Source organism: Pseudorca crassidens, chromosome 14 (genome assembly GCF_039906515.1).
Source record: "Pseudorca crassidens isolate mPseCra1 chromosome 14, mPseCra1.hap1, whole genome shotgun sequence".
Lineage (NCBI taxonomy): Eukaryota > Metazoa > Chordata > Mammalia > Artiodactyla > Delphinidae > Pseudorca > Pseudorca crassidens.
The window spans coordinates 91,173,937-91,194,660 of NC_090309.1; the positions used below are offsets into that span (position 1 = coordinate 91,173,937).

At 50.1% G+C, this 20,724-nt stretch overlaps 1 protein-coding gene across 4 annotated transcripts in view; it reads right to left on the reverse strand.

The window, feature by feature from the left end:
- Positions 1 to 20,724, reverse strand: part of SNTG2 (syntrophin gamma 2) — a 196,142-nt gene that overhangs the window by 98,534 nt on the left and 76,884 nt on the right. For 3 of the 4 annotated variants that reach the window (XM_067703830.1, XM_067703828.1, XM_067703831.1), the window contains exons 3-6: positions 15,130 to 15,186; positions 14,984 to 15,041; positions 5,242 to 5,285; positions 5,088 to 5,129 (exon numbers count right to left, since the gene is read on the reverse strand). In XM_067703830.1, the coding sequence (XP_067559931.1) occupies positions 5,088 to 5,129; positions 5,242 to 5,285; positions 14,984 to 15,041; positions 15,130 to 15,186 (201 nt within the window). The remainder of the gene's footprint in view (positions 1 to 5,087; positions 5,130 to 5,241; positions 5,286 to 14,983; positions 15,042 to 15,129; positions 15,187 to 20,724) is intronic. The other variant, XM_067703829.1, reaches the window with a different exon arrangement.

Consider the following 20,724-nt stretch of genomic DNA (forward strand, 5'->3'; position numbering starts at 1 on the left):
CAGCTTTGCGGCCTCAGAGCAGTTTCTCCAGGGAGTCTCTGAAGTTGTCTCACCCGGGACGCCTTCCAGGGAGTGAAGAAATCATCCCATATGGTTATGTCTGAGGAGCCAGCACAGCTTTAAAATGTCATAACTGAAATATGATGACTGGGTATTTTAGAACAGGAAGTAACAAACAGATACACGATGAAAGCATGGGTGTCTTTCACATGCCAGAGCCCTGGATGGACACCTCAGACACACGGCTACTGGTGTATCTTGCGTGTCCTTCCGGAAATCGTCTACCCATTTGCAAGAATGCCTTCTCTCTTGAGGGCGTTTTGGTGACATCGCAGAATTCACAATTTGTGTGCCTTTTGGCCCCGTGCCCACACGTGTAGGTACGTGACCATGTGGGAACAAAGAGGCACACGCAGGAAAGCACACTACACCACGTGTGCTGTCTGTCCTCTTCTTTGGCCGTTTTCACGTCAGTGGAACCATGTCCACTAGACAAATCACTCTCTTTGCCTAAAATCGAATCTGCAGTTCACCCCACGTCAGCACATAGACCTGTCCTGCTCCTTCACATACAAATACATAGGCTCACACACACAAACACATAGGCTTCCACACACACACACTCACACACACACACACACTTGCACCTGCTGGCCTGCCAGCCGCTTGGCCGTCGCCTGCGGGGTTGGGTCCCCCCTCCGACCCTCCCTAACACCGCCACTGTCGACGTCTGCCAATATCCCCCCATCCTCTATAAAATGACGTGCGGAACCGGTGACAGCACTGTGAGAGCAAAGCTTCCAGACGCCGGGTCTGCGCTGATGCCTGGACACCCAACACCTGCCCTGGTCCACCAGTCAGAACAGGAGGCTGATGTCTGCCAGGTGATCGGTGCCCTTCGTCCCGGACCCACCTCACATCGGTCCCTAACACACCCTGCGGTTCTCCTTCCCTCCCCTGAACAGAGGTTGAACAGACATATCCCCTAACTGGTAGAATCTCCAGGCTACTTTCCTGACTCAGGCCTAGCAGGCGAGAAGGGTCAAGTGGGAGCCCCCAGAACCGCTTCTCTGGGGTCAAACAGGAAACCACAGCCGTGCTGCACGGAAGACCTGGAAGATGCGGTCTCCTCCACCCTCCCAGCCAACTTGGGTACTGGGCCCCGCAGAAAGCACATGAATTGTCAGTAACAGCCGTCCTTTACTGTAAGTATAAACACACAAACTACAACGGCAACCGTGGCTCCAGGTGCGTTCTCCTTCCCAGAACAAATAGAACACGTTCGTGGTACCTGGGCTACAACTACAGACACAGCCAACGCTTCCCTTCCCTGGCGGTTCTGGCTGTCAGCAAACGCCAGCAGAGGCAGCGGCAATAGTGGACCCTGACTCTCCTGCATCCGGGTCAGGTCGGTCGTCCGTCTTTCTGTCACCCCGCCCCCAGCATCTCACCAGCCCTCGCGGCCCCCGGCTGGTCAGCTGCGTCGTGAGGCTGTGTGTATTCAACTTGCGGGGACATGAGGCAACAGCCTAGAGAGTCTGTGAAGACGCGGGAGTGTCAGAGCGGGAAGTGGCCCCAGAGACAGACAGGGGGCTGGGACTGGCACCTGTGACGTGAGAACGAGTTGCCGCAGGAGCGCCCCTGCCGCCAAGACGGCAAGGCCTGCTGGTGGTTGGCTTGGATCCTGATGGGGGCGTGGCCCACAGCTGGACACGCTGCCCTTCCCACACACCTCACGGTCGTCGTGCTACCGACGCAGTGACGGCTCTGCACTGTATCCACGCTGCCCCGGGCAGGCGCCCTGCCACCCGGGCCCGCCGCCCAAAGACCTCAGGTGCCGGAAGTGTCCGTGGCAGATGGGATTCTAGGCGGTGTCTGGAGGAGGCTAGCGGGATAATCACACACATAGCTTTGTGTTTGCTCTCCTCGTGGAAAAGCTCCTACCTGGTTACTGGGCTCAGGGGGGTCTGGATGCTCGACCGTGGTCAACGCTACAACACAGAGTCCCGTCCATCAGAGTTTGAGTGTCCTCTGTCTCCCAAGGCCATAGGGGCTGGACACATGCATCTCTGCTACCAAGGGCAGCCGTTTATACAAGGCCGGCCTGGCCCGGGCCCCAGGGGAGGAAGTGGGCATGTGAACAGGAGCCAGACTCCCCCGCCCCCGGTGCTCCTGCACCAACGAAGCCCCACAAGGCACACCGGAGACGCTACTGGGAGTTTAGATCCCCATTCCAATGGCTCTGAACCCTGCTAATTTCGAGGCCCGGGAATTAGGGAGCAGTGATGCTGAACCAAAGCTACGTCCGCTGAAACCTCTGTGGGTGTCAGGTGATTCTCATGCACATCGGGGTTGAGAAGCACGTCTCTGAACAATTTGCCAACTCATGCATGAGAAAATACTGTTGGTCAGTTATCTGTCTCTCTATTTCTCTATCCATCCACCCAACCACCCATGTTCTATCAGCTACCTGCCTGTCTATCTGTCTACCTGTCTATCTACCTACCTTCTATCCATCCATCTTCCCTCTACCTAACCTACTTATTCCAGCCTGTTTCTTTCCATAGCACTTATGTTCCTTCCAACAAGATGGAACGCTGCCTTAACCTCCTGTGTTCGGGACAGTTTCTCATATGAGCAGAGACTGAGAGAAGGTGACCATCGCCCAAGGAGGGCAGACGTGAGGAGGTGGGGGGGCCGGGAGTAAGCCGGCTGCTGCAGGGAAGAGGAAGTCCGGACAGCCCAGGGCCCGAGAGCGGAGGCTCGTCCTTGAGGGCAGAGGCCTTGCTGGCGCCTGGCGGATGCTTCGGTACCCAGGGGAAGGAGGGTCCACACGTACTTGCTAAACGACCTGGAGAAACAGGCGACCGGCCTCAGCTCCCTCAGGACACCTTCTATCAAACGCAGCTGCGAGCTGCTGAGTGACGGCCCACGAGATGCCGTGAGCTGGGGGTCTGGGGGTGTGACGGCCTGGCTGCTGCTTGGAAGAGTGACCTGGAAGGTCCCATTTCTACCATTTATTAAACACAAGTGAAGACTTTATTTCTAAGGGTTCTTGAGTTCAAAATCACCAGAACTCAGAATCTGTCCTGAGATCTTAGTGATGACCGAGCTGCTGTGCATGAATGAAATGTGTATAAAAAGGACTCATTTCCTTGAAAAGGGGGCCTCGTAAAACAGTCTGTGAAGTTTTATCAGTTAGGGCAGTTTTTAATCAATGGTTTTCATGGGACTTAAAACCCTGGCCTGCCATTCTGGACTAGAAGTTAATTTAACATTTGAGATATTTTAAAAAAATTCTGAGCATGTTGCATAAAAATGAAGTTCTGTAATGTTTCTCGTTCTGAGACCCTTCAGGACGGAGCGCTGACCCCGCTCTGACTCCCACTGGACATCGGTCTGGGTTCTGCTGCGGGGACTCTGCTGCCAGGTCTCCTGCCATACGTGTGGGCCTGGGGGTCCCACAGGGGGACCAGCTGCGCCCGCGCCACCTCCTGCCAGGCATCCCTAACCTCTGCACACAGGTGAGACTGAGTGATTTTCCAAACATCATTTTTCCTTCCTCTCTGAATAGTGAGATGTCTCAGAATTTGCCCAATAAAATTATGGAGGGCTTCCCTGGTGGCGCAGTGGTTGAGAGTCCGCCTGCCGATGCAGGGGACGCGGGTTCGTGCCCCGGTCCGGGAGGATCCCACGCGCCGTGGAGTGGCTGGGCCAGTGAGCCATGGTCGCTGAGGCTGTGCGTCCAGAGCCTGTGCTCCGCGGCGGGAGAGGCCACAGCAGTGAGAGGCCCGCGTACCGCAAAAAAAAAAAAAAGAAAATTATGGAAAGTTTACTCTCTGCCACGTCGGCTACGATATTGTATGTTGATGTGGATGAGGACACACGGTGTATTAAAAAGAGGGAAATAAACACATTTTTGTCGCCGAAAAGCAGTACAGCTTTTCCAAAGCAGGAGCCCATATACAGGATGAGGCTCATTTTTGTGGGTCTTCTGTGTGGAGCAGAACTGACTTTTCTTCTTTTAGGATTAAGTGAACCTAGAATCTACTCTGAAAAGTGAGTTTCACAGTGTGCAACTGTGATTTATGAGGTCTTTTACAAATTTAATATTTTTACGAAGTTCGTAAGTCTGAAGAGCTGAGATTGTATGTCAGTAGCAGTGTTCCAATCATGGCTTTTGTGTCACAGAAGACTGTAGACTTGTAATTTGATAATTTGGTCCAAAAAGTATATTTGTATCAGTCAAGTATTGGAATAGCTCCATTTATAAGCTTTACACATCATTTACTTAATTTAAAAGTCTTTCTTTTCAGATGAATGCTTTTTACTTTCCCTGGGCCGGGATAAAGTTACCTAGGTGTACACTGTCTCTTTTTGAATTACTATGTGTTTTCTCACCTTAAGAAAGCAAACTTTTGCAGAGATTGAAAAATAACCCAAATGTTAAGTTTAGAAGTAAACAGATGAGAGCACATCATCCACTTGCACCTAAACCTAAAACTGCAAGTCCCTGAGACCAAGAAACACGTCATCCCACCTGCGAATCTTTCCTCCGTGCCTGGAGCAAGTTAAAGGAATTCTTCACCTAGTTAGCGACCTACTAATACGCTGTGTTGGAGCCTGACCTGACCTTGGGCAAGGTTCATGTCTGGAAAGGGGTGCTGGGGCGGAGCCTGTGACCCCCATGTCCACAGGCCAGCATCCCAGACACACACCAGAGGCGAGCGTCCCGAGACGTCCTCCAAGGCGAGGAGCACACAAAGCCAGAGGGAGCCGGTGTGCGGACCCTCACAGGCTCCACTCCGGTCACCCGGGCGGGGTCCCATGCCCTGAATTTCAACCCTCCCATCTTTAAAATAGCAGCCACCAATCTACCTTTTATAGCATCGGAGAGGACCCATGACGTGTGGACTGTGAAGGGACGTGGCACAGAGGGCCCTCTGAAACACGACTTGCTAAACTTTCTAAGCTTTTCTGAAGCTCTGTGTCTATGAGTACACTCCGTGAAATGGACTTTCAGAGAAAAAAATAATAAAAGGCTATCTAATAAAAAGAACAAAAGACATAAAATATCATACACTTACCACTTCTTCATGGGTTGCATTTTCTACATTAATGCCATTAACCTGAAAAGATGACAAATTAAGAATTTTGAGGATAATAATTGATGAGTCTCAATTCAAAACTAACATGAACTAACATGCAACAGAGCCAAGGACTGAAGTTTAAAATACTGACCTGGAGGAGGGCGTCCCCTACGAATAACATCCCTGTCTGGTGGGCTGCAGGGTCGCAAAAGGGGCAACAGTGTTAAGAGAGATTCAGAGACATCGTGCTCCTCCTGGCAGTGGTTTAGGGTCAGAGTTTGCAGCAACTGGCATTGTGTGTGTGCAGGTGTGAGTGTGTGCACAGGGAGTGTGGGTATGTGTGAGCACACGTGTGCGTGTGGTATGTGTGAGCACACATGCGTGTGGGTATATGTGCGCACACGTGTGCGTGAGTGTGGGTATGTGTGCGCACACGTGTGCGTGTGTGGATGTCTGTGCACGCAGGAGTCTCTGTGGGTGAACATGTGCATATGTGTGCACACGCTTGCATGCGTGACGTGTGAGAATGTGAGCACGTGTGTGTGTGTGCGCACATGCACGTGTGTACACAGTGTGGGGAAACGCCAACAGCACAGCCACAGCGCCCCCCTCGCCCGGCTGGTGAAGCTAAACATTCAGCTAATTTTAAGCACATTAAGAGAGTTACTTTGTAAACGCACAGCCTTGTTCAATGAGAAGCACAAATGTCACTTCCTCCTAATGAAGGATTTCATTACATGTGTGGAAAGTCTGATCCCCATTTTTCATTAAGTCGACACAGACAATAAAATAGGAATCCCAGAAGCCACTCAGCATTTTCCCCTTTCTCGGGAACACATTTACATAGACTGCTTTAATTAAAGAAAATGTGCCCAGAATATTAAAGGAAAAAGGAAAGAAAACCTTTGTATTGTAAAGTTTGAGTATAATCTCTACAGCATTATTCCACTTCACTTTTCTATTTTCATAGAGGCAGAGAGATAACTCCTTTCAATAAGACTGAACGAATTCACACCAAACGTAAAGCATTTTGCAGTGTAAACCCTGACAGCTGTTTTTTCTCTTTTGTTACGCACGTGCCCGACTTCAGCTCTGCTCCCCTCGACGAGTCTGCCAGCCACACCCCAGACAGAGCCAGGGCCCCGGCCCCTGCGCCGCAATGAGGCCCCTGTGCTTTAGAGACCTTGGTTGATTTCAGTAACTGACCATTTGGCCCCTTGTTTTTCCTCTTCCTGTGCTTAAATTCCCACCTTTATGTTTAAATTCACCAATAAAGAGTGATCCCGGGAAACCCCAGACCCCGGCCTCGACCCCAGTGAAAGCAGGACCCCGGGCCTCGCGCTCTCTGCTGGCAGCCTCCATCTTGCCGTGTGACCCGGGGTGCTGTGTGATTTCTAGGTCCTGTCAGCAACGAACCTTTATTTTTTCAGTCCCCTCATGGCTACTGCTGGAGGCATCGTACGACCATAATAAGAGCCACAAGGGCTGGTCCCGCCACAGCACGGGTTAGAGACAGGCTGAGACCTGCAGAAAACACATTTTCACAGGTTTTTTTGCCTTCCTCTAGATTTGTTTTAATTTATAAGTCTTTGGTTAAATATTGGAAATAATAAGTTATTAACACTGGAATTCTTTAAATTCCAGGTAAATATTTAATGTCAATTGTTAATATTAGTTCTAGTCATTAACTAGTATTAAATTTTATTGAAAATAAAGTACAGTCTTTATATTAATGAATTTAATGGTATGGTTTTAGGTAATAAAGTTCTCATTTACACTGAGCCTTTACCCAGAAAACCTCTGTCACCCACTAGGTGAGATCTACACTCCCTCTAGCTCCACAGGGGGCCCTTTCAGAATCTCCCCCATCTCTGCCTCTATCTCTGTCTCTGTCTGTCTCTCGGACTCTGCCTCTCTCTGCCTCTGTCTCTCTCTACCTCTGTCTCTGTCTCTGCCTGTCTCTCTGTCCTTTCTGTCTCTGTCTCTCTCTGCCTCTGTCTCTGTCTTCTCTGTCTCTCTGCCTGTCACTCTTTCTCTGTCTCTGCCTCTGTCTCTGCCTCTCTACGTCTCTGTGCCTCTGTCTCTCACTGCATCTATCTCTGTCTCTCTGTCTCTCCCTGCCTATCTCTCTGTCTCTCTGCCTGTCTCTGTCTCTCTCTACATCTGTCTCTCTCTGCCTCTGTCTCTGCCTCTCTATGTCTCTCTCACTGCTTCTATCTCTGTCTCTATCTCTGTCTCTCCCTGCCTATCTCTCTGTCTCTGTCTCTCTGTCTGTCTCTGTCTCTGCCTATGTCTCTGTTTCTCACTGCCTCTATCTCTGTCTCTATCTCTGTCTCTCCCTGCCTGTCTCTTGTCTCTGTCTCTCTGTCTCTGTGTCTCACGTCTGTCTCTCTGTGTCGTTAAAGCAAAGCTAATTAAAAAGACTTCCCAGTTAAATCTTTGAAATGTTTTTCTCTTTGTAGGACACTTTTAGCCCTAAAGAAACAAATTAAAAAGTGGTAAAATGGATGATAAAATAAAACCATGGAAATTTGATTTTAATTAAAAATTTTAATTAATGCTCCTAAATAAACTCTTTGGTGAGATTAAGCTAGGTTTGGAGATTGCAGCTGAAAAATGGCTCTAGTTTATTTCTGTGGTAATCTTGCCATTACATCAGGATGTAAAATGGAAATATAGCGTAATGTATTTGAACCACATAAATATTCAAACATGCAAACTAGCTACAATGAGATATTTTCTATTTCTGTTATACTTGCCTTTTCAAGTCAAATTAATCGCTACTACTATAGTGTTATGTGAGACTGTGTAAATTTAATCATTGTTTGCAATACAAGTGTGTTATAACAGAAACTGTTCTTTTTGCAAATTAATTAGTCTTTGTAAAATTCAGACGCTTGTTAAATATTCATTCACATAAACTTCTGGGTGGTATTAGAAAATGAGAACACTTCTTAAAAAGCCTTACGTGCACTGAACATCTGGATTAATAATGACTAAAACCCTCCTCATCATCCTTTACCAGCACTGAGTCCTTTACGCCCCAGAACCGGCCACGTGTGGACATCGTCACCACGGAGCGGTCAATGGGAAGAGGGACGGGGCTGACCCCACCCTGGGGAGACCTCCGAGGGGCCAGCCGCTTACTCTGCCTCAGAACCAGACTCAGGGGCGCAGGATTCACTTCCACATTCTGCCCTGGTTCAATCCCTCTCCAACCTTCCGTTGCCCCCCTGCACAGGGAAGATTATCCTATTACCTCACTGCCAGTGAGGATTAAAGGTTGGTCCGTGAAGTGCTAACAAGGTTTCTCTTCCCATCTTCCAAGGGGCCCTGGGAGGTTATGTGTTATTGATAATGGGGGGAGTTAAATTCTTTAAGTAACTCAAGATATTTCAGCCATTTCAAAGTATCTTGTAAATTAAAATTAAAAAGCACTTCCATCTTCCAGGATGGCCCTCAACTGTGGAAGCTGACACAGTGGACGGTATTAGGAGGATTCAAGGAGCAACGACAAAGTGGGTCCAGGACAGAAAGGACTTGTACGGAGAGCCTCTCACACACCTTCCGTAGCCATAGTAACTGGATTCTTCGCTGCCAACCTGCCTCCCTCTGATCTTAACATCAAGTGATCCTTCAACAGTAAGAACACGCTGGCAGCCCGGCAGCCAGATTCTCTGCTGCATTTCGCTCTCAGCAATCAGCTACCGAAGGTGACGGCTCTTCCCACGTGGAATTTCAATTAAACCTGCAGCATTTAACATGCGTCCTTCCAAGATCCTGATATATCTGGTATGTCTTGTCCAGGTTCCAACATTCCTCATTCAGTTACAAAGTCAATTTTTATCGTCTGCTCCAAGTTCTATTATTTGGAAGCTTGAAAAGCATATTTTCATTGATTCACTGACAACGAAGGAGAAGGAATGCGGAGATATTCTTCACTCAAGGAGCTGCACTTCCACCTGGATCCAGGGTGCGGGAAGGGTCTCCTTTCACCCTATATCCAGCTCCTGAGGCAAAAGGAGCAGATTCTGGTTTGTTCTAGGAAGCAGGGTCAGGAAAGCCTGACCTAAAAATTCCAAATCGGGCACCACAATCTCTTCCTGAGGTGAGAGGACTTTCTCTCTACGTCTACACAAATTCAGTCGGATCCTAAAATAGGACTCTGTTCAACATTAAGAGTCTAGAAAGAAGTTAGCAACTACTGGCGAGACACACTGGCCCGAATATTTGTGTCAGATCTTAACGTTTCCAAAGCTGTGTCCTTTGCAGCACAAAAATGAGACGGGGCAACAGCAGGCCCTGCTGCTGGGGTCAGGGGCTGCACAGTTAACACGGACAGAGGCAAAGGCCCGCTGTCTGAACCCCCGACGCCAGTGGGACAGGCAGTGAGACAATCGCATTCTCTGAAAAGGTCGCCCGGGCCCTGCAACCTCTGCTTCCCTAAGCCTGGGCCACATATTTGGACTATGCGGTGGGGAGGGGTGCCACGTGGCCTCAGAATTAACACAGATGAGGGGCTGACGTGTAGACGGAGGGGAGGGAACCAGAGGGATGCAAAGATCAAGGGGAAGATAAAGGTTTCCACTGAATTCAGCAAAATGAAATTAATGAAATGTCACAGATGTGAAAAGAAGTTAATCACAAATCTTGTATAACGGCGGCATTTCACGGCTGTAAGACACCAAATACAGGTGAATATTCTAGAGAAAAATAAAAAGTGGGCATCTCAGGGGACCTCACACCCCAGGAAGCTCCGACCTCCCCCTGAAGTTGGCTCAGGGTGAGGAGTCCCGTTTCGACGGATCTCGAGGCCGTGGCTTCAAAAGGCGGAGGTCCCCTGCACTCAGGTTCCCCCGCCGGCCCTGTGACGGTCGGGGTGACCGTGCAGCTCCTCGGCATGGGCTTGGTCCTCTCGCCCTGGGGTGATACCTGTGTTTGGATGATAGGAACGGTCATTCTGTGCAAATGTGCAGCGTCTTCACAAGGGACACAGCCGCCCCATTTCCATCCACACTCAGCTGTCACAGAAACATCCTCTATGACCCCACCATCCAGCTGCAGGTAATGATGACTGTTCCACATAAAAAAGGCTAAAGGATCCTAATTCTTTTTACTGTCCTAATGGGACAAACTTCCCCCCTCCCTACATGTTAGTTCAATTTTCTGGATATATTCTAACTGTCCCATCTGTCTCCTGGATACAAGCACCAAACCCGTCACAGGGTGCAGGCCTGCCCGTCCAAATCCTTACTGACATTAGGATGATAACTGAATTAAACCTCGGCTGCGAACGGATTTTACTAGTACATAATGTGATGACACGGTATGGAGGAAGAACAGGATTCAGAGACAGAAAAATCTGGTTTATAACTAAGCCTCCCTTCCCTGGCAGAGTGAGACTGGGCGAACCACCGTTTCTCTGTTCCCTGACCTACGAGTGTGAACAGCCAGCCACATCTGCCTTGTCCAGTCATGAAGACCCGACGAAAACGCGAAGAATTTGAAAAAGAACAGATGCATGTATACGTATAACTGAATCACTTTGTTGTACACCTGAAACTAACACAACATTGTTAATCAACTAGACTCCAATATAAAATAAAAGTTAAAAAAAAAAGAAAACGGAAGTCCTTTCCATGTCACACAAGCATTATTCTAACGTAAGATATTGCTGCTAAGATGACAATTTCTAACTCCAAGCCTCTTTGTCATCCACGTTTCTCTTCATTGTTTATTTGCTATATACAGTTTGTTTTGGGTTTCTAAGTTTTTGCAGTATTAGAAATAATATATTTAAATTTCATTCAATTGTGGAAAAACTCCTCATTCTTGCTTATTTTTGTAAAGTACAAAGTGGTAATTACTCACAGCAAGCCGCTGTGACCACCGATTAAAAGGAGGACTGGAGAACGGCCCAACACTGCTTTTGCTTTCCAGAAACATAAAATGTTATTAAGAAGATGTGTGTCTAACTCAAGATACCTCACACCTATGTGTGTACACGTGTACGTGTGCATGTGTGTGTGTGCCCGTCGTGTATTCATCACAGAGCACGTGTGCAGCCTCGTGGGCGAGGTCGGGTGTGCGGGAAGCAGAGCTCTCTGTGGGCGTGAAGGCGGGGGATAGGAGGGGCACCGGGGTGCCAGGCCTCACACGGGGGCAGGGCTCACGTCTGGGTTTGCAGAATCACCAGTGACACGGAGAAGGGCTCAGATGTCCAGCCTGAGCACTTAACATGTAAGCAGCAGAGGGTCAGGGGAGACTTCTGGGCAAGGGGACGGAAGAGCCACACAGAAGAATTAAGTTCAAAGAATGTGGACAGAGGCCATTAAGTCTGCGTTCTCAGTATGGGCACCACACTCACACAAAACCTAGGCAGTGACCTTTCTAGACTGGCATTAAATCCTATGGCCCCTGGTGGTTCTAGGGTTTTAATAGCATTCCTGGTGACTGGCCCTGATGGGTACCTGGGCAGGACACCCTGGTGGGCAAGGACGTCTGTCCCTGGAGCAGCTGGGCCTGGGCAGGTGCACTCAGCACCTCGCAGGAGCAGGACTGCAGGTGTGCACCCGAGAACTGACAGGCCCAGCAGCTGAGCCGGACCTCACACAGAACCCAGGACTGCCAGCAACAAGTCCTGTGCCCCTTGGAATCCTCCAGAAACAGCAGGACCCCGGACCACCAGCAGGGCCTGGACGGGCAGAGCCTTTGGTCAGAGCCCAGCCGGGGGCCGAGCTCTCACAGGGATAAGACGAGACCATCACCTGCTTCTCCAGCAGAGTCTCCGGGTGGACGGTCACAAGGCCATCTGAGAGCCTCTGTGATGCCCGAGGACCCAGGAACGACGTCTGGCTCCCCGGCCAAGATGGGGAGCTTCCCTGCCCTCAGCGAGAAGGACCCCATGACCTGACCCAAATGTGACCCTGCAATGAGGGGCGTGAAGCCACAACTGGGCAAAGGACCTCACTGGACTTTTCCTTCCAGACTCCAAGGCCAGTTCTCTGCTGGTGCCCTAACTCGCCCCGGACGCTGGAACATATTCTCCTAGCAGCAGCCCGACTGATTTTTAAACATAAGACCTACCTTATGATCCTGCTTTGGGAAGTCCTCAAACGACCCCTCTACCTCCTTAAGAAAATCCAAGTCCTGCCCCAGGACCACGAGGCCCGAGGACCTGCTGCAGCCCCCACCCCCCCGAATCTCATGCCCCCCCTCGCCTCCCGCCTCAGCCGCCCCTGCCCCGCTGGCTTTCCTGTTTCTGAGCGAGCACGCCCCTCCCTGCACCGAGCTGTCACCCTTCCTCCCCCCCGGGGCCAGGAGGCCGCGGCAGGGCCTGCTCACCCCTTACTCTGGGTGATTCAAATATTTGCTTAAATGTCGCCCACAGAAAGATTCCCACCGACCGCCCTATAAAAACAGCGATGCTCTATCCATCACTGTGCACACCCCAACACTGATTAATTTTCCTCACAGCAGCTGGCATTGTCTGAATGTGTACTATGGCCTGTTCATTTACCGCCTGTTTTCTCCCGCGGGACACGGGTGGGAGGAAGCGGGCAGCGCTCGCCCTGAATGCCCAGACCAGAGTTCAATCTCCGCACGGTGGCTGCCGAAGGCGGCCAGGTCCGTCTGTGGATGAATGACTGAATAAACGGGTTACACTCTGCTCTGCTCTAACGGTCCGTGGCTGCCCGATTCCTAGACGCAGTGCCAGGTGGACGGTAGGCCGCCGACCTCGCTGGTCCCCACAGTGAGCGCTGGAGGGAAACTCTCCCCCTCTGGACTGTTCTCCTGGGACGACTAGGCACCTGCCCTCCTCGGTGGGGGGAGATCGAAGCAGGGTGCTGCCCCCACAGGAGCAGTGGGGACCCCAGTTCTGTCACCTCCCCTGAGCGCTCTGCCTCCCAGGAGAAACCCTGACTCGGTGGGTTGCTGGTTGCAGTGGGATGGTTATCAGGTTACCAGTGCCGTGTGCGCCCGCCTCCTGTGCATGGCCCAGCTTCCCGGAGCCCAGGCTCCCGCACGCTACGGTCCCTCCTGACACCGACGTGCGCGGCAGCTCGGCCAAGGCGCTCCCTGCCTGTAAGGTACACATCCTGAGCCAGACCCTGAACATACGAACTAAGTTACACCAAGCCCGGGTCCCTGAAAGCTCACAGTCCACTAAGCATTAATGCAAGAGTTTCGGGTGTAGAAGAAGCCCACAGTGAAGAAAGGAAGACATCGGTGGGAAACACCTTATCTCTGGCCACAGCGGATGGAGAGGACCCCAGAGGGAGGGGGAGGGCCTGCTGGCCAGCCTGGCCCCAGGCAGGACGTGGTGATGGAGACAAGGGGCCAGGAGACGCAGGGGGCGATGGGGACCTGCTCTGGGGACTCGCTGGGTCTGAGCTGCTCAAGATGCATCCCAGACGCTGCAGAGTCTCCGTTTCAGAAGAGAGAGTCGTATCCGCACGACTGGACTCTGCTGAGGGGTCCGGGAGCCCAGTGTGCTCCCCAGCCCACGGAGAAGGTGCAGCCTGTCACCTGTCACCGTGCGCGGCCTCCTCGGCCTGTTCACTCCTCTGCAGAGAAGGTGGATGCGCTTCCTGAACTGAGCGTGAAATCCTTTTCGCGCGGCCTCCACGGCCTGTTCACACCTCTGCAGAGAAGGTGGACGCGCTTCCTGAACTGAGCGTGAAATCCTTTTCGCGCGGCCTCCTCGGCCTGTTCACACCTCTGCAGAGAAGGTGGATGCGCTTCCTGAACTGAGCGTGAAATCCTTTTCGCGCGGCCTCCACGGCCTGTTCACACCTCTGCAGAGAAGGTGGATGCGCTTCCTGAACTGAGTGTGAAATCCTTTTCGCACGGCCTCCTTGGCCTGTTCACTCCTCTGCAGAGAAGGTAGAGGCGCTTCCTGAACTGAGCGTGAAATCCTTTTCGCGCGGCCTCCTCGGCCTGCTCACACCTCTGCAGAGAAGGTAGATGTGCTTCCTGAAGAGAGCGTGAAATCCTTTTCGCGCGGCCTCCTCGGCCTGTTCACACCTCTGCAGAGAAGGTGGATGAGCTTCCTGAACTGAGCGTGAAATCCTTTTCTGATTTTAATCTTATTCCCTTTCTCTTCTGAAACTTATATTCATATCCACAAATTTAAAACTTTACTTATAAAAAAGAACTGAGAATGCTCACAAGGATTATAGGAGCAGAAGCAGATTTGAGCAAATCCTTCCTTCAAGTATTAATCAGCCAGCCAGGTGGTTACGGTCTCGCAGAAATGATTAAACACTCCGAGTTCAGTGACGAATTGATTCGTTCTCCCTGTGGACCCTCACTCCAAACGCAGGGACCTCTGAGCTCCTGCAAGCTTTTCGACTGCACAACTGCAGTGCTTGATTGTACAACTGTTACACTTGGTTTGTACAACATTCCACTTGCCCATTACAAGAAGGAATCCCGTCCCCACTCTCACTTCTACACACACTGATCTGCTCCCAAAGCCATCGATTCACTGTGTCAGCGATTAACGAGCTACCGTCAGCACCGCAGAGGCCTCTCGCTCACGGCTGCGATGCCATTTTACACGAGAAACCTCATCGCCACCGACTCTGTGCACACTGCATCCCCCCGGTGCTTCGTCTTTCCTGAGAAACCAGAGCTCAAACCACTGCCGTGTCCGTGTCTCCTGGGGATGACTTGACACCACGCTGCGAGTCAGTATCTCTCTTAAGGGCTCACGGGATCAGGGGAAACGAAAAAGGGCCGCGTGGCAGCAGGGATGGGAGAGCGGACAGCTACAAACTAAGACGGCAGGCAGATAACCAAGCAACACACACAGCTGCTATCTCCTCATTTAAGACCGTGCACTGCCTTCCAGACTGCTGCCATGCTCACAATCACTCAGCGGCTTTCACCTGCGTGGTCTTTGAATATCTTCGATATGACGACCGGGACTCCGTGCTCCACACCGCCCTGCAAGACAGGAAGCAGGAGCGCAGTTAAGATCAGCGCGGGGACCTTCATGGAAAAGTGCGTCGAGGAACATCCAGCGCGCTCATACCTTTATGCTCAGGCCCAAGCCGCCCACGGGCTGTCTGCGAAGCGTAACAGTTCTGTGCTTTAAGAAATTTAGAAAACAAACCCAGTTTAGGTTAAAACGCACAATCAGAAAGTGAATGCAAAATGTATATATAACTTCTTAATTAAAACTTTAGTGGCTGTTTATACTTCCAAAGGGACGTTGCTTAATTACTACAGTGATGGTACCACTTCAAATCTCCATCTGCAGTATTACACGGAAACAAAGATACTGAGAAGAACAGACACCATTAGGTGCATTCTTTACACAAGATTCCTGCAAAGCTGGGGTCATCTTACCCCCATTTTGTCTGAGGAAGTGAGGCCCCTGAGGGAAATACCGGCCCTGGTTCCCCAGGTGACAGATGGGGAGGCTGCAGAGCACACACTCTGCTCTGTTTCTAAAATGTGTCTTTCCACTAATCCCAAAACGGGCTCCCTTTGCACCACACTTCTCTGTACAGTGTAATCGCTTTTAGTCCACTTGTTAGTAATCAACGTTAACTCATGAACGATCGATTATCTCACGTCCTGACCTTGTTTAAAGGTCCACGCTGCCCCTGTGGGCTGACGGGCTGGTCAGGGTCTCCATCTCTTACATGCTCAATCACGTAACGTATTTTATTTTGGTCTCAACTGACTATTTGATAGTTGTGAAGCTGAGAGGGCATGAGTAGGGCGGCCTGGGGTTAGATGAAGGGGTGTAGGAAGTGTGTTTGCCTCCAAAAGGTACTATCGGAATAAAACAGGGACACGCGTTGCTGTGATTATTAAGGGAAAACGTAAGCGCTTTTAGACTCAATGACTCTAAAGCCTGTGTGTTTGCAAAGCAACAGCAGAGAGCGAGTCAGGGGTCCGGGAAGAGCTGGGGGTCCTGCCCAAGCCTGGGGGGTCCTGCCCGAGCCTGGGGCCCGCTCACCACCAGTGAGGAGAGACGCGGAAACTGTAGAGCCACTTGTAATCTATTACAAGTTTTTATTTGTATTGTTTTATTTATATTTATCATATTATTTTTATTTATTATTTTAGTATTTAAAATCCACTTGTAATTTAATTCTCAGGAGTGGATACATTATAAGCTTAAAGTAAAGAAACCAAAAATTAGAGCAAATAAAACTATTTTAAAGTGTATACGGGGAACACATTTTATAATTCTGAGCTCTTTCGCACATGTAACATTTTGAACTGATGAAATACTTATATAATCATACATGGAAAAAGAGCTGTAATTCGGGACTTTGGCATCAGAAGAATCGTTTTGCCTTTTCCCTGGTCCTGGGCTGGACTCCCAGTGAGACACTGGAGACCAGCAGGTGACACTCGTGTGACAGGGACACCACGTGACATCGAGACCACGTTCCAGGAATACTCCTGTCACCTACACAGAGGCAAAGCACAGCCGACACGGTGGGCGGAGGGGGGAACTCTGGGTCCAGCTGTGCCCAAAGTGGGCACAAGGCAGTTCCCACGTGTGACGTAGTCACACTGATGCTTGCGAGGGAAACTTCCTGAGCATCAGAAGATGAGAAAGTTGGATCACCAACCAGGAATCTCTACGGTATTTCTCAAAACATTCGATAATGGTTTTCATTTTAGCCATTAATATAAGCATTTGAACCTCACTGAGGGCAAATATTGGTGAAAATATATTTTGAGAAGGAGTAAGTTGGTTTCTGCCTCAACTGACCGCACCAAAAAAATGCCCTTTCCAATCCATCATTTTATTCATGTATCGACCCTGGGCAGACAATGTAAAGGAAACGTCAGGAAATGGCCACAACTGTGGCAAAGTGTGTCAATGCACACCAACAATCCGTTCCAATACGCCTAACTGGTGAGGAAAGGGAATTAGGCCACAAAGCTCTTTAGTGTGTGTTTAAGAGAACTCGAAGAGCCCACTGCTGCTTATTCCGGCCAAGCCAGAACACTGCTTATTCACATATTTGCTCTATGCAACCTGCTGAGATGTCCTTTCTGAGCACACGCGGTCCCGGCACCTAAAGCTCGGCAAAGCTGAGTTTCTGCACGCCTCTGAGTTTCCTACACAGGAAGCTGCTGTGAACCGAGCCGTGTCCCCCAGATCCCTACGCGGAAGCCCTACCCACCTGCTGACTGTGTCTGGAGATCGGGCCTTTCAGAGGCTTAGCCTAAGGTTAAATGAGGCCACGGAGGGGCTGGTCCTACAGGAGGAGCAAGCGCCCCCCGAGCCCTCTCTGCACACAGAGGACACGGCAAGAGGACAGACGTCTGGCAGAGGGCATCCAGAAACCTGGCCAGAGCCTGGCCCGCCCCTTGACCGTGGGCTTCTGGCCTCCAGACGGTGAGAAAAAGAAACGCCTGTTGTTCAAGCTCCACCCCCACCCCCACCCCCGTCTACCCCCTCGTCTGCGGTATGTTGTCAGGGCGGCCTGAATTGCCAAGACAGAGGCCAAGCAAGGGAATTATGGGAAGGAATGTTGCAAACCATCGAGTTTCATAAAAACACCGGGATGTTGAGTCTCTTCTATGAAAAGTTGTTCTTCCGTATCTTTTAAAACCCCCTCATTCAAGCATCACAGAATCTAATATTTTAAAGTTGGGAGAAGAGGCTCAGCTAATCCATGCTCTCTTCAATGAAGGTTACATAACTATCGATATTAAGGTTCTAAAAGAGTTGAACAGTATCACATACAAGCACCTTATTTTTCAAAACACAATTTGTAAAAATTAGTGGATGGTGAAAACTAAATAGGAAACAAAAGTTCTGCAGCTTTTAACTGAAACCTTTTACACCACAGCCCAGACAAAGCCACTCTTCCTTCTGCGTCCTGACACTCACGACCTCACAGCCAAGCCAGGGCTGATCCTTTTGACTTAAGGTCCTGCATAGAATGCTCCATCGTGGTTCTGTCAGCGATCCAGACAGAACTAATGTTATCAAAGGCATCTTCTAATTAAACCAAACAGTCATTCTTCAGTTAGTTTACTCAGTACACACTCTGCAGGATCAACTGCCCAGAAGATCGGGAACCAGATATGACCCAACGAGAGGCTCAGTTATAAGAGGACACAGTGTGGGAGGGGCCTCCGCTCCCTTCAGACGCGTCTTCCCTGTAATCCGGGCTCTTCCGCCAGTCCGAGGGTCCAGAGCACAAGCAGACTGACCGATGAGACCTCTGGAGGATGAACTGTGGAACCTAAGAAAACCATCCAACCGATTCTCTTCAGCTCAGTCCCGCACTTCTTTCTTCACAAACATAAGAAGTAAGGTCCTTCAGCAAATATTCTTCTGCACTTTATCATTGAATCCCCAGCTATGTTTGATGGTCATTCACGTCTGCATCCTGGAGCCATCACCGTAGCAAGACTCCGCTACGCCCATGTTACCTGACTGTAAACATTTTGAGACAATTCTTACCTATTATAAGAGAAAGCGACTTGGGGATACTGAAAGTTGGATTTCCTACTCTGTCTTGCTCTAAAATACTGATCTTCGGGTACTGCTGCAGCATATGTACGATCTGGCCACACGTTTTTACTCAGGCATTTAAAGTGCGGACTTAACACTAACTTCAAATTTGTTACAGCTGTTAACAGATGTTCAGCTCTGACTGTTGCGGTCTCCAGAAAGATGGGTTTCAGGCAGCAGTTAAAGTAAAAGTTGCCTTTGCGGGACTGTGCCAGCAGGCCCGATACCCTCTCCCCAGCCTGGGCTTTCTTCACTCAAGAACCTCCCATCAGTGGAGGACTCCAAGTGCGGCCTCTGCGCCCCTCCCCGGGGGCTCCCACCTGCACCCCATCGGGACCACCTGAGCCACACCTGCTGCTCAAGGAGGAAAGGAGAGAGCAGGTGGGAAAACAGTGACAGAGGCATGAGCCTGAGTTTCCATGACATAATTGAAGGGCCTGAAAGAGCAACTTTTAAAATTAGCAACTTAGGGAAAGAATTTTCTGAAGTATTTTATTTCTCGCACACACACACAAATACTTTTTTAAAAATTATTATTTTTCCAGAAAATAAAGTGTTACTGGACTTTGATGTTGAGGAGGGTTTCGGAGGAGGGGTGTCAGACCCCAGGGGCCTCCGTCCACAGGGCTGGGATTCTCCAGGGAGCAAACACCTGGAAGGTGTCTTTCGGGACAGGGCCGTGGCGCCTCTCCCCTCTTTTTAAACCGTCCACTCAAGCGAAATTCCCTCAATCTGTGAAGAGTCTGGACTTGCCACTTGAAATAAGTAAATTATTCCTCCATGGATTGTGGTAAGTATTTCAAAACAATAATAGTTATTTGAAAACTCTCGTGCATATTTGTTCAATTCGCTAACGGACTCAAATCCGCCTTAAGAGGACTTAAAAATCAGTATACCAGACTCGGAGTTTCCAAAAATGTACCACAATCCCTAGAACTTAAAAATACCGAAACCCCTACAGTAGTCCGGCCTCGGGAGGAGTTGCCAGACGCTACGTGTGATCTTTCAGGCCTGACCATGGCATTGACGGGGGAGCGGCCCTCCACACCCCGGACCCGCGCACCGACGGCGCCCTGACGCCGGGCTCCTACACGACCGCGACTCTGCACGCCCTGCCCCGCACGTCCGCGGGGGCCCTTCGTCTGAGGTCTCGGCCAGGCCTTGCTGCGGCGGAGGGAGCCCTGGAGATGCTCCACCCGGGCTGGGCCAGCACCCAGGACCCTCCCACCCCAAACACCCCCGGGACCCATGAAACACAGGAGCTTTGTGCTCAGGGCTCCGGTGGGCAGGGACCCTCCCAGAGCCACCCGGCATCGGAAGCCATGGGGGGCGCCCCCCCTGCCCCAGCTCTGCCTGCGCGGTCACAGCAAGTGATAAGGGCTCAGCCTTCTCTGTCCGCTCGTTGCCCTGACTGGTATTCTGAGCCCTGGCATCTGATTGGTCAGCTCCTCTGAGCTCGGATGGTTACTATTCGCACGAAGCTGAGCGGCAGCTGAGCAGACGTTGCACGATCATCTTCCTGTTCATCCCACAAAACCTCAACAAAGAGAGTTCACCGCACTGGGGTCAAAAATGGGTTTTGAAAGAATGTATGCGTTATTGGGAAGTAAGGTTACCTGAGATCAAAATATTGGCTGAATTTAAAACACAGACTCTTCTTGGGGGCTTGAATCCAAACAAGAATGTGCAGGAAAGGCATCAGTCACCTCTGGGTTATTCACAGGGGAGTCTGCAGTCACCACAGGGATGAAGTGACCATCCACAGGTACCACGTCGCCATAGTCTCACGGGTGAGTTTAAATAGCACAGTATTTGCAAGTGAAGGAACAATGTCATTCCACTCATATAAATTGAGAAGCACCATTTGGCTGTGGAAAGTCCACGTAAAGTAAGAATGAAAATTTAAATGGAACAGTGTATACGAGTATCAGTATAGCGAGGCTTCAGCGGTATCTGCACATTTCACTTCTTTAAAAAAGTGGAGAGATTTAAAGCAAATATGTTGGTATATGGTAAATACGGATGATAATTACATGGGGTTCTGCGTATTACTTTTCAACTTTTTCTATGTTGAAAAATTACATAATTAAAGGAAACAATAATAAAAATGTTTAGTAGATTACGCAAAAT